The sequence below is a fragment of the Watersipora subatra genome, chromosome 6 (assembly GCF_963576615.1).
Source record: "Watersipora subatra chromosome 6, tzWatSuba1.1, whole genome shotgun sequence".
Taxonomy (NCBI): Eukaryota; Metazoa; Bryozoa; class Gymnolaemata; order Cheilostomatida; family Watersiporidae; genus Watersipora; species Watersipora subatra.
Window position 1 is genome coordinate 26,074,218 of NC_088713.1, and position 12,291 is coordinate 26,086,508.

Below are 12,291 nucleotides of genomic sequence, written 5' to 3' on the forward strand. Positions count from 1 at the left end.
TAGGGTTCTCTGTCAACCACTAATACTATCTAACACGAGAATGTATGATGACAATTCGGAGTTATCTTTTCTTTGTCAATATCTATGTTGAGCTAACCCAGTAGTTATTCAATTATACTATTATATTACCATATCTATCAGAAGAAGACAAGCATGTAAACTAATATAAAATTTATAAAATTTTAGCACTGCACAAATATGGTTGTTACACTCGTTGCTGGATTTTTACACCACATATTGACTTTCTTTAGTAGACTTGGCAAGCCTCCCGACGGCAAGGCCATAATAAATTCAGCTCTATACAAGCTTCCTTGTTATACGAGCCACAGTCGTGTGTCAATCAACAAGCTTTCTTCTAGTAGAGCTGGCAAACTTCCAAATATTCAATTTGCTGCGAAAAACAGGTTTGTCTTGGTTAATAGTTTGTTATCTTTATCATTCTTGGTTACTATTTAGGAAAAATTAATAATTGACTAGCTCTGTGAACCGACCTTTTAACCTTTCCTACAGACAGATAATAGTCTCCAGTTAACAGATTACAGTAAATGAGTGTATCTATTCTCATACTGATTGTTCATGATGAAGACTATATTATAACATACTACATGTGCTAATAATCATATGCACTTATGTCTGTTTTCTGTAACCTGCAGTTTTTCTTATCTACCTGCAAACATTCACAGCATTCAGTATAGCAGGGCAATTCTATTAGATGCTTTATAACTTTTCTAATTGCTTATTACCAGCTTTCTTCTAGAATGTTTGGCAAGCTTCCAGGTTATGTTGGATTTTATTTCTATGGATGTTTATCAAGGAAAGTTTGAAGAGCTCTCTGACCTTTCACCTATTGACATATTCCATTGCCCTGCTATGATAGTTTCACATTTTCTGCCCAAAGACAATATAATTTATTACAAACCTTTAAATTTAAAAAACGCAGAGTAAAATATCCAAACAAGTATAAAAATGAGACATTCTGGTCTACAAATGCCTGAACCCAGCCTCAAATATACCGGCATTCAAACAGCCCAACACATAAAATCAAACATACATATTCAGGCACTACAAGGATGCATGGAGTTGTCAACATCGATACAAATATCATGATATGTACACCCATGCATGTATATATATACTTATACAACTCCAACACTATGGTGTATGTACTCTGATTGCTTAGCAGGCAGAGAGCCATATACAAGTAGAAACATACATTTTATACTCACACATATTCAGATGTATGCAGACATATGTACATATAGCAAGGATTACAGACAGTCATCAAGAACATCTAGTAATATAATAATCACTAGTAATAATAGAAGGAATCAACATGTTTATAATCAACTCTCTCTAGTTATTAGTTATGTCATCTTGTAGGTGGTGACATCTTCGCTGTCGTGTTTAGGTACAAGTAGGGTGGAGCCATATACCTCTAAGGAGAACACACCACCTCTAGCTATATCATCATGTGCCATCTGAGAGACTATCTTCCCTACAATATATAATAATAAATACACAGTTAAAATTCAACAGATGAATATTAGTTACACATGGACACTGCTGTCAGCCAGGTTTTCCAGTTGAAATAGAAAAAACATGGAGGCAACATACAACTTGACATGAAATTACATGATGCATTCCAAAGGTACAAATGATTGGTTCTCTCATAGCACAATAATAGCCATTGTTACATCGAATGCTAAAGGAAGGGGTCCAGCAAGCCCTTCCTTACAAAATGAGAGCACTGCGGTAATGTAATATTGCTCTTACAATTCCGCAGTGGCAAAAATTTACAAGACAATGACACAGAGTTAATCCTTGCATAAATAGCTTGTTTTGAGGATAAGCACATCTTAGCATGAGTTCTATCATAATCAAATAGTTTCATATTTTCAGACATGATTGAGATAGAAACAGACTGACTTTAAATCAAGAGTGAATATATAGCAGAGGAATCACATATATATATCAGTGAATATATATCAGAGGTCACATATAGTTCACCTATTCTGATATGAACTACATGGTCAGAGGGTGTGATAAGAGCTGGTAATGCTTTATCTAACACAGTACACTCACAGGTACACTTAAAAGTACTTGATTAGGAAGAACAGGATTTCTACAATAAAATAACATTTATCACTGCTATCTTACATATTGGTAAGGTACCGATATACACTTTCTTGTTGTTAATATAAAACTCTGATTTATTAATTTTAATCCTAATTTTAATAACTTGTAAAAGTTATTAAGAACATTGTTCCTTTGTTATGAGTCTTAAAATCATTCTTTAAAAGTGATTTCTTTCTGTTTAGCCAACAATAGGAGCTCAGTCTACCTTCAGCAAAAGCTCAGACTATCATGCAGTATTATATTTCATTGTTAAAATGTTGCAACGACTGTATATGGCCAGATTTTTTATAATAAAATAAATGTAAGTAGAGGTCTTCCATTAACAAATAACCAAATACTTTTGTTTTAATAACATCCTGCAAAATGAGCTCAGTCTACCAAAGGGTATTATATATGGTACATTCAGTGTAAGCTCAACTTGTCATGTAGTATTAAATTACATATTACACTATTATATGGCTCATCTCTTTATAGCCATATACATCTTTTCAAAGTATTTTAATTTAAAACATAAGAGCACAGTCTATCATAGAATATTACATATGACACCCCTAACAGGACCTAATTGTACCATGAAACATTTAACGTGAAATTTCATGAACATTCTAACATGAAACATTTTAACATTGAAACATTTACAAAGATCTTACTAGCCTCTATGTAACACAATTTACTTAAAATATATTCCTATGTTATACTAGTATATATTATAACAACCCTGCATCATACTAATAACTAACCTGTAGTAGAATTAATGATGTAGATAGTCTTGTTGTTGACTGCAGCCAGTAGAATATACTCCCCATAGACCCCCAGCCCTTGAGGGTTCTCCACTTCAGTGAGGGTCCACATGACTCCCTGGGTGGTCCTATCTATTTTAAATACTTTGGAATGTCTGCTGGAAGATATGATGAGAGAGTTGTTGTCAGGGGCGCACATCCTGACACTGTGGCTACCAGCGAGAAGAGGACAGGGAGTATGATGTAGAACTTGACCATCTAAGGAGTAGGTAGTGATTCTGGTGTTGGATGGGTCTGTGATAAGAACCTTGTCTTCAATTATCACCAGCATGTCAGAGAAGTAGCCATGATCAGGATGCTTCCAGCTGGTGATCAACTTCCCTGACATGCTGTAGACACCAACTGTATGAGGACTGCGACCGGACAAGGTGTAAATTCTTTCCTTGTAGCAAGTGACAGACGTTACAGGACCGGAGGCGGAAATGAACTTGTTGGTGATCTTATTATCAGCATCTACTCTGCTGACTGTGTTATAATCTAGGCCAACATAAGTATTACCCTTATAGTGGCAGATGGAGAGGGGACAGGATGGTAGTTGTATGGAGGACAGTTTGGTGAGGGACTTAGGGAGTTGAACTGGTGAAGCTTTTTGTTCAAAGACGATATCATGAGATGAGGTAACTTCCAACTCGATATCTCTCCTCTCACCTGTAGTATATAGAGTGTACATGTGACTAGCAACAGTTATTAAATATTATACACTGAAATATTGTACTTGAGAGAAAGATATTAGCTCATAGTAGTCAGGATTCCAGTTATATCACCATCTTCACACTGTTCTGTATCTAACTATAAAATTATGTTCAAGAATTTTCCTCTACCTTGCATGAAAAGAAGAGTAAGGAAAGGATATTTTATCCAATTAAAAATAACTCAACATTCAGTCAATATGACAGCGCTGCCATACTGTACAACTATAAACTAATAATTAGTTATATAATACTAATATAAACTGCTATCAGCAGCATCTTATATTAGCCATTGTTACATGGATTACTTGGAGGTATGCCAACCTGGCTCTTTTCACCTAGCTATTTCTCACCTAAACACCAGACTATTAACTATTAGTATGGTTAAAGGTACTCTAGTATTCCATGTAACAATGGTAATTATTATGTGAATATGTTGATATACAGTGATGGCAGCTCATCCTGTAAGAGCTGGTTTGGCAGCACAAAGTATAAAATAACCTGAGGCTGCACATGAATGACAATGAGGCTATAAGACTTATAGACATATCTGATATACGATACATTTTGAACACTGGACCTGAGGCTAACGAGCAGTTTTAACAAGTGCATTAACCTTTCTAGCTAAATTTATTGAAAAGCTGAAGAAACTTCAAATATCAGAAATAAAGAGGCCCATCATATCGACTAACTCTGAGGTTATGAACCTAACAATTTTGCTCAGTAACAGTCCAAATCATTGAACGTACAATAAAAGTTAAAGTTTTATTGTCTTTATATTTTTATACCAAGTCAAAAGGCTGGATATTTAATAAAAATAGTTTATTACATGTAGATTCATTCATTCAAAAGTGGCAATCAGAGGATAACTCCAAGATCACAGATGCTATCAGAACATGGTGATTACACGTACTTATGAAAGTCCTTTTTTACATTTAGCCCCAGAAACCCTCCAGGGCACATGTGTCAAAATCAAGGCTTCCGTGCCAGTGGCGACAAAACATAACATTTTATGTGAGAGCTAAAAAAGAAGTTATTTCGATAGCCAAAATTTTCAGATTCAAATACTAACTTGCCATGAATTAAAACAGCATACATTTTATTCAAAATACTAAAATGTGCAAAACAAACATATAGCACTATAGTACATGGAGGACAGTGTGGTCACCCTCAATTATGATAGAAAATGTATACATCTATCTTCAGTTATTCATACCTATCTGCTTTAACTGTAGATGGTCTGTGAGTTTGAGCTTTGGAAAATGCTCTTGGGTGATTTTGTCAAGCTGGGCCTTCAACTCATTGAATCCTCTCACAATTGCTGCCTAAACATAGAGTTACCCTAATAGAATCAATAGAAGAAGGACAGAGATATGTAATGTATAAATTGGTAAACTTACAATCAGTTTATCTATAGGAGAACTGCCATTACTGAATATAAACCCTGACAAGTGATGCCTGAGGAACAGGACTGATATTAGGTAAAGCAGGGATGGAAAGGCTGAGAGTGTAGACTAAGCCATGGAAACATACAAGTAAGGAGAGCTAGTAGACAGCTCACAATGTATGGTACATCAGTAATAGCAAGTTCATAGACTCAGATGCATTGAAGGAATGGATGGAGCTGGCAGCTGGTAGTATGAGGTCAGTAGGTCATGAGAAGTCAGTCTAGTAGTCTTATGAAGTGGATCGTATGCAGCAGATATGCTGACACATAGACATGGAGACACTGCACAAAACATGCAATTACATAAATGGATGTGAATACATGTACAAACACAACTATCCATACGCGTTCAATAATACCTGCATATTAATACAACAACCTCCAATACATCAAGTATGTTACCAAACCAGCACGGGTACATAAACGTATACCAACATATACACAGACGCTTACATACAGCCAGTACAAACATTCATGCACAAATATAAACTCCAGAATAACAATAGTGCTAAACAACTTACTGGAGAATGGCTCTTAGTTCCAGTTTCAAGCAACTCTTGATGGGTTCTCAGGCTATTCCACTGTTTGAGCAACACATCTTCTATGAAGTCCGCAATTTTAGTCTGTGATTCCTGTCGGTTTTCCAGCACCTGTCTCTCAAGTGTGTCATATTTAAGTTTAACCGCATTCAGCTGTAACAGAAAATAGTAAATGGAAATAACAGAGAAACTAATAATCTGGAGTTGTGGCCACCTCCTCATTCTAACACAATTGCTTCAGTATCACAGCAACTACTAGGGTAAACCTGAAGGAGAAGAATATGAGATGTGCTAGAATAAAAACATAACATCCTCCAGTAGCTACACAGTGCATGATATGCTAGGCTGCTTTTTACTGATATAAAAAGCAGTTAAATGGAACGTTGTGCCGTGAATATCAATTAGAAACATCACAAGGAGTGATTATCAATTTATAATTAAAAGTCACTAGATTCCATCAATCTGTTGATGTCGGCAGAAGTCGGTGTGTCCGCTCTTGCTGCAACTACTCATTCCACTGATGGTTTCATAAAACACCAGTTTTTATCAGTGAATACCAGATAAATTACTCCTAATATATGCTGTTTTTGCAGTTTCTTAACATATTTATTAATAAGTATCTAAAATGTTTTGTCAATAGAGTCCGTATTAGTTACCTTAATAGAGTAACTGATAGATTTTAAACACTGATTTTACAAGCATGAAACCTTGTAACAAGAATAATATTGACAAACCTGACTCTCTCTTGTCTTACGAATAAGCTTAAGCATGCTTTCTGTTTTAGCATCATAGTCCGACTGAACTTTGGATACTTCTTTGAAGAGTTTTTCATATTCCTCATCCTTCTTTGCACTCTCTACTGTTATCATAGTACTCAGGAGGGAGGCAGCCAGATCTTCAAGCAACTGGAAGTCATGTGGTCCACCTGTGTAGTATTATCTTAGCTGTTAGCAAGGAACAAATCAAACAGGAAGTATGAATTTGATACAAACCTCATGATGTTAGACAGAAGGCAGATGTTTGTGTGACGCCGTCAACACCACACTTTGATCTGGTCTTGCTGGCTATATTTGTGTAAAAACAAGTTCAGCTAAAGAATGTATATATAAGGAGAAAAAAAGGAACAGACTGTGGAGAAAATGGAAGTAACTGCAAAATTCTATTAATTTGTCAGACGAGTGTGCGATATTTTTCTTTGACCTTTATTGTAGTCAATTCTCATCAAAGCAGTTGCATTATAAAATGAATATTTTAACAACTGTTTCTATTAATTTTATTAATTACAAACGTTTTGTCAGAGTAATAAGTTTAAAACAGCCGAGTTTTAATTACAAGTTGAACTTTTTGTATTCAGAGCAGTTTGTGTTTCTTCATAAAATATACTAACTAGAGATCAGCCTGCCAATCATGACAAGACATCAGATGTCAATATGAAATAATCCTTACATATGCTAATAGATTGGTGTTCTCCACTAGCATCAGGTGCAGCAAAAACCTCAAACAAAGTTGCCTACTACAGAGAGCTCTGGGTTACGATGACACTGGTCTTTGATTTTTTGCCAATGATTTTTTGCTCTTTCCATACAAATATTTTCCGCCATATGTTAGTAATAAAATCTGTCTCAAAATTCAAATTAGGCAGTTGGTGCGCTTATTACGTCCGAATAATACTAGCGTTCACTAAAAGCATCAGCAGCAGCCACACCCCCTATGCTGATGAGTTCACTGATAGGTTACAGTGTTAACTCAATAAGCTTACCTTTATCGCATCTGGTTGAATCTGCTACACATTTCATACAGCTGATGGTATGGCAGACCTTGCATCCCACCACTAGCGGCTGATTATCATGTTTTGTACAAATCTCTGGAAGATTGGGGCTCGCCTTTGATAAATACTGAGCCATGGGAATTGTGTGATGGTCTTCAAGTACACCATCATGTTGCTGAAATAAAGCCAAACATGTTATGACAAAATACCAGCTATAGACACTGGCGTGATAGTCATCAATTAACCAATCGAGTTGCTAGAATAAAGAAATATGTGGTTGCCATAGAATTCCTATCATTGTAATTTGTCAGACAAAAAAAGAGATTCAAGATATCGGTGACAGGCTTTTATTAATATAAATTAACATCTGAGGAAGTTTAAGGATAATTTAGGATTCTCTGGGCAAAGTAGAGAAACAGTTGCGACCCAGATAAGACAATGAGATATCTATTTGTAAACTATAATAAAGCATATTCACTATTAATAGCTTTGATAGCTACATGTATAATATCCGCTTTTGTATCAATGAATACTGGGAGGTTGTTGAGCACGCGTAAACAAAAAAACAACTGTGCATAATTTTTATTGCAGCTAAACTTACACTTACTTATTATAAACATAATGTTATCACCTCTAGTATACCAACTGCCTATTATAATCATGTTTAAATGGAATAGCAGAACAAGCGCTAACTAGTGATTTATCTTGCTCTACTATCAGAATAACCATTAGAAGTAACTTTGATTTATAAAATAACAAAAAGTAGAAAGCTCTTTCATAGTAAACCTCTAGTGATCGCCTATATAACTTAGTTGAAACTGCATAGCCTAAGTACAAAGTTTCTCCTACTAAATAATAAGCGTATAGCAGGTCACCCCCTAATAATCTAATGCTGTATATAAACTGGTGGCTCGAGTAAATATTTATAAAGAGAGATATTGCAGCTGGTAAGTACAAGTAAACAACTAGACCATTCTATTTATATCTAAGGAATAACAGAGCTAACAACAGTAAGTATGCTGCTCTGTAAAAAGACCTTCGTGTGACCAGATGAAATCTAAAGGTATGAATGGTAATGGCAAATAACCTAATATACTACATGTGCATATGTTACGTACCTCAAGGTGCTTCGTGCAAAACTTTCTGGAGCAATCTGTGCAATATGACACAGCCTGACGCTTGTTTTGCCCCTTCTTGACACAAGTGTCACAGAATTGCGCATCATCAAAATCAGGTAGCATTTCAGGGGACATTTTATACACTTTGCTAAAAATCAAAGATGGCATAAAACAGAACATTCCAAAAATAGTGTAATAAAATAACATTATTAATACTGTTACAACAATATATTGTGTTATCCTATAAGTTTATTAGGCGCTTGCTCCAATAGATATGCTATCATAATAAAATATAATGGGCAGCTCAATTCTTTTTAATTCAGTTCAATTTGCTAATGAAACACTCTCAATTATCTATTATATCATTAACCATCTTTTGTCAATATGTTGATTATTACTGTAAGGAATCAATATTTATTCCCTGATTGGTACTATTATTGAAGGATTTTGTAGGCAACTGATTAGCTCAGTTGGTCAGAGTGTCAGCTTGATAATCTAAATGTCAGGTGCTCAAGCTCCATGTTGACTTGTAGACATGTGGACATTTTAGTCATCTCATAACTTGCGTGTACATAGTTTTGAGCTTGACTAAAAGTTGGCATACCCTAGGACACTTATGTATTCGCCTCATCTAAATTTCGCATTTTCGCGGAGTCACTCTCTCGCGAAAATTTCATGAGCGAAACTAAACTATCATAACGAACGAGCGAAAACGCAGAATTAAATAGCTTTGTTCATCGATACTGTAGAATAGAATTTTATAACGACATTTATTTTAACGTTTTTATCGACCACTATAGCATCGTTAAAATATAAACCAACAAAATAATTTGACTGTCAAAATTGATTACGTTATTATTTTGCAATTAATTATGATTATTTTCCCATTAATAATGATTCATGATGATAGGAACTTGATGTCAGTGCACACGCATTAGTAGCGCTATTGTTTGTTGGGTACATCAATCAATGCAGTGAGCACCGTCTGTTGAAAGAAAATAAGACACACTGACACTCACAGTAATACACAAGCAGCATGTCTCTGGAAAGGTTTGGATTCATCACTGACACCTCTTCAGTAACTTGTAATGGTTCAGAAGATGAGGCAATAGAGAAAGAGTTAGCTCTGATAAATAACACTAATGAAAAAGGAAGAGAAGAAGTTATAATAATTACACACTGTGCTAGTATCTGTAGCTGTAGTATTACTAGCAGCTGTATCATGTATGTATTTGTATACAACTTGTAATTATTGAAATAGAGATGTTCAGCAATTATTAGCAGCAGTTGAGTGTTTGAGAAGACGTTTAAATTAATACTTATACACAACACCGTTGATCGTTAAAATTAAAATATATTAATATAAAACAAGCTAAATTTTGACAAAAACGTTAAAATTTCCAACGTAATTAAATTCCATTTCACAGTAGTCCAAGAAACAAATGGCAGCAAGCGATCTCATTGCATTATCGATCTCGGCCATACTATTCTACCTGCGGTTCACAATTACAAACTAGTTCCAGAATAAAAAAAATTTCTTACCGACAAACCGAACCTGAGGAATATAATTATGTTTATTCCACTGCATTTATTTTCACATCATATTTTCGCACTCATCAGAATTGCGAAATTAAGTTGCAGCGAAATTTTACTCTGAATGCTACTCACGAAACTAAATACTGGCAAAATATAAGTGTCCTAGGGTATTTAAAACTGCTGCAAAACAAAATAAAAAACAAATTTCTAAAAGAGCTGATTTCAGATTAAAGTTACAATGGAAATGGTAGTATGTCCAGAAAAATTATTGAAAAAAACTCATATCAACAAATTAAATTTGCATAAATCCTTTCTCAATGGTCTGATAAAGATTTGTACAAATGGAGAGCATGATAGCTATCTTCAGCTTGCGTTTGTCAATTTTCAACACATCATCTTTGTCTCTATTGTCAGTCATTTGGGCCTGTTCAAACCAAGTAAATGCTACTTTACCAAAAACACGCAAAGTAGCAGACAACCTGTTTTACCAATCAATGTCCCTGAAGAGTACAATGACCAGAGACAAAACGTCAACAACAATCACTGTTTGAAGTGTTAACAGGGCCAACAGATGAATATTTATCTTTTTCAAGTTTGCTCTCCCGTGTTAAATATTTTTAATGTTAACTTGAAAGTATTGTTGAATATTACTTACCCGCAACTTTGCAGACCACACCAGAAAATCTCATTCTCTTTGTAGTGTGACGTAAGGCATGGCATGCAGTTTATGTGCCCACATGGCAACTTCTTCGGATCAACTATTTTATCATTTTTTAGACCGCAAAACTCGCATTCGATGTCCTCTGATGCAGAAGCCATTGCTTCAATGAAACAGCCAGAATACAAGATAATTTAAAAGTTCAAATATTTATAATTTCTACTCCTTAAAATTATATCTTCAGCGTTCTATTATAAAATTGCTATGAACACAAATGAGAGAATTGTATCTAGGCAGAAAACTGGCACACATCAATGCTATAGTCTAAATGTATTAGAAAGCTCCTGCTTATTGCAATGGAAAACTATCAAGAGTTCTACTGAAAAATGACTGAATTGAAACGGTTCATACCAGTTTTCTAATGATTAAATAATAGTATTTTAATATTATTTGTATTTATAAAAACAATAAAAACTTTCCAGTTTTATCAATACAATCAGATGTTTTATAATTGAAAATAGTTTTGAAGACTAGTGAGGCAACCTCGCATAGTTGACAATAGAAGGCAACTCCCAAGGTGAAACAAAGATGTATAAATTACCAATAAGAATGCTGTAGACTCGGTAACATCTGAATGTGAGACAAGTTTGTGATGTTTGTTACTTGTAACACATTGAAAATTTATATTATAAATATTAGTAATAAATAATAAATTAATATAATAAATAAATAAAAATTAATAATAATATTAGTACAGAAAGTACAGAAGTACAGTACAGAGTACTTTGTTATTTTAAATGATTTACCAAAACAGTGATTGACATTAATTTTATTGCCCTCAGTTTTATGCAATGGCATGACATGAAGACACAACTTGCTCAAAAAGTACAGAACTTCTAAAAGAAACTTGTGTCATCTAGAATATTCTATAAAAAAGTAGCGCTTATGTCTCTAGACTGATGTTGATGAACAAATTCAAATTTTCTTGTTCTCGCTCTCTTAGGTACTGTGCTAATATACGCCTAGGCAGCGTCAGTGGTTTGTCAGTAAAGCCAAGTTTGGTTCCTTAACGTGAATTAGCTAGCAGTGGACTTATTTTAACACCTCAAATAACAAGGCTGCAATGAAGCATTCAGTTCTTTCGATATTACAATGCATACTTGGCAACTGGCAACGCTGTCCGCATGGTCTCTGAACAAAAGCGATACACGCACCTCACAAAATTTTACAAATGTTCGACCATAAGTCAAACTAGACAAACTGTAATAAAAAAAGTGGATGACAATTACGACACCGAGTTTCCACCATTGTCGTCGCAGAACAAAACCCTTAAAACGGAAATGATAACCCTAAAAAGGGCTGAGGTGGTTGGTGAGACTACTGGCACTCAAAAATCGATTTTGACTGGTAGCCCGAGAGGGTCACTGTCGTCCCCGATAGGATCTACCGATGGGCGAATGGTCTTAGACCCGACTTCATGCTTGTAAAAGCGAATGAGCTGTCAATCAGTGTGTACCCGTAATTGTAGACGTCAGAATGCGCAAGAGTTGATGACGTCTTTTCTAAGCCTATAATCCGGCAGCTTCAAATTGCTAACTCA

The 12,291-nt window shown here is 35.0% G+C and overlaps 1 protein-coding gene across 1 annotated transcript; it reads right to left on the reverse strand.

The window, feature by feature from the left end:
• Positions 1-1,364: 1,364 nt before the first annotated feature.
• LOC137398165 (uncharacterized) lies at positions 1,365-10,852 on the reverse strand. Its single transcript, XM_068084271.1, has 8 exons — positions 10,689-10,852; positions 8,498-8,645; positions 7,371-7,554; positions 6,346-6,536; positions 5,594-5,764; positions 4,842-4,950; positions 2,877-3,584; positions 1,365-1,495 (listed from the first exon to the last, which is right to left on the reverse strand). The coding sequence occupies exons 1-8, from the start codon at positions 10,850-10,852 to the stop codon at positions 1,365-1,367; spliced, it is 1,806 nt and encodes a 601-aa protein (XP_067940372.1).
• Positions 10,853-12,291: the final 1,439 nt, after the last annotated feature.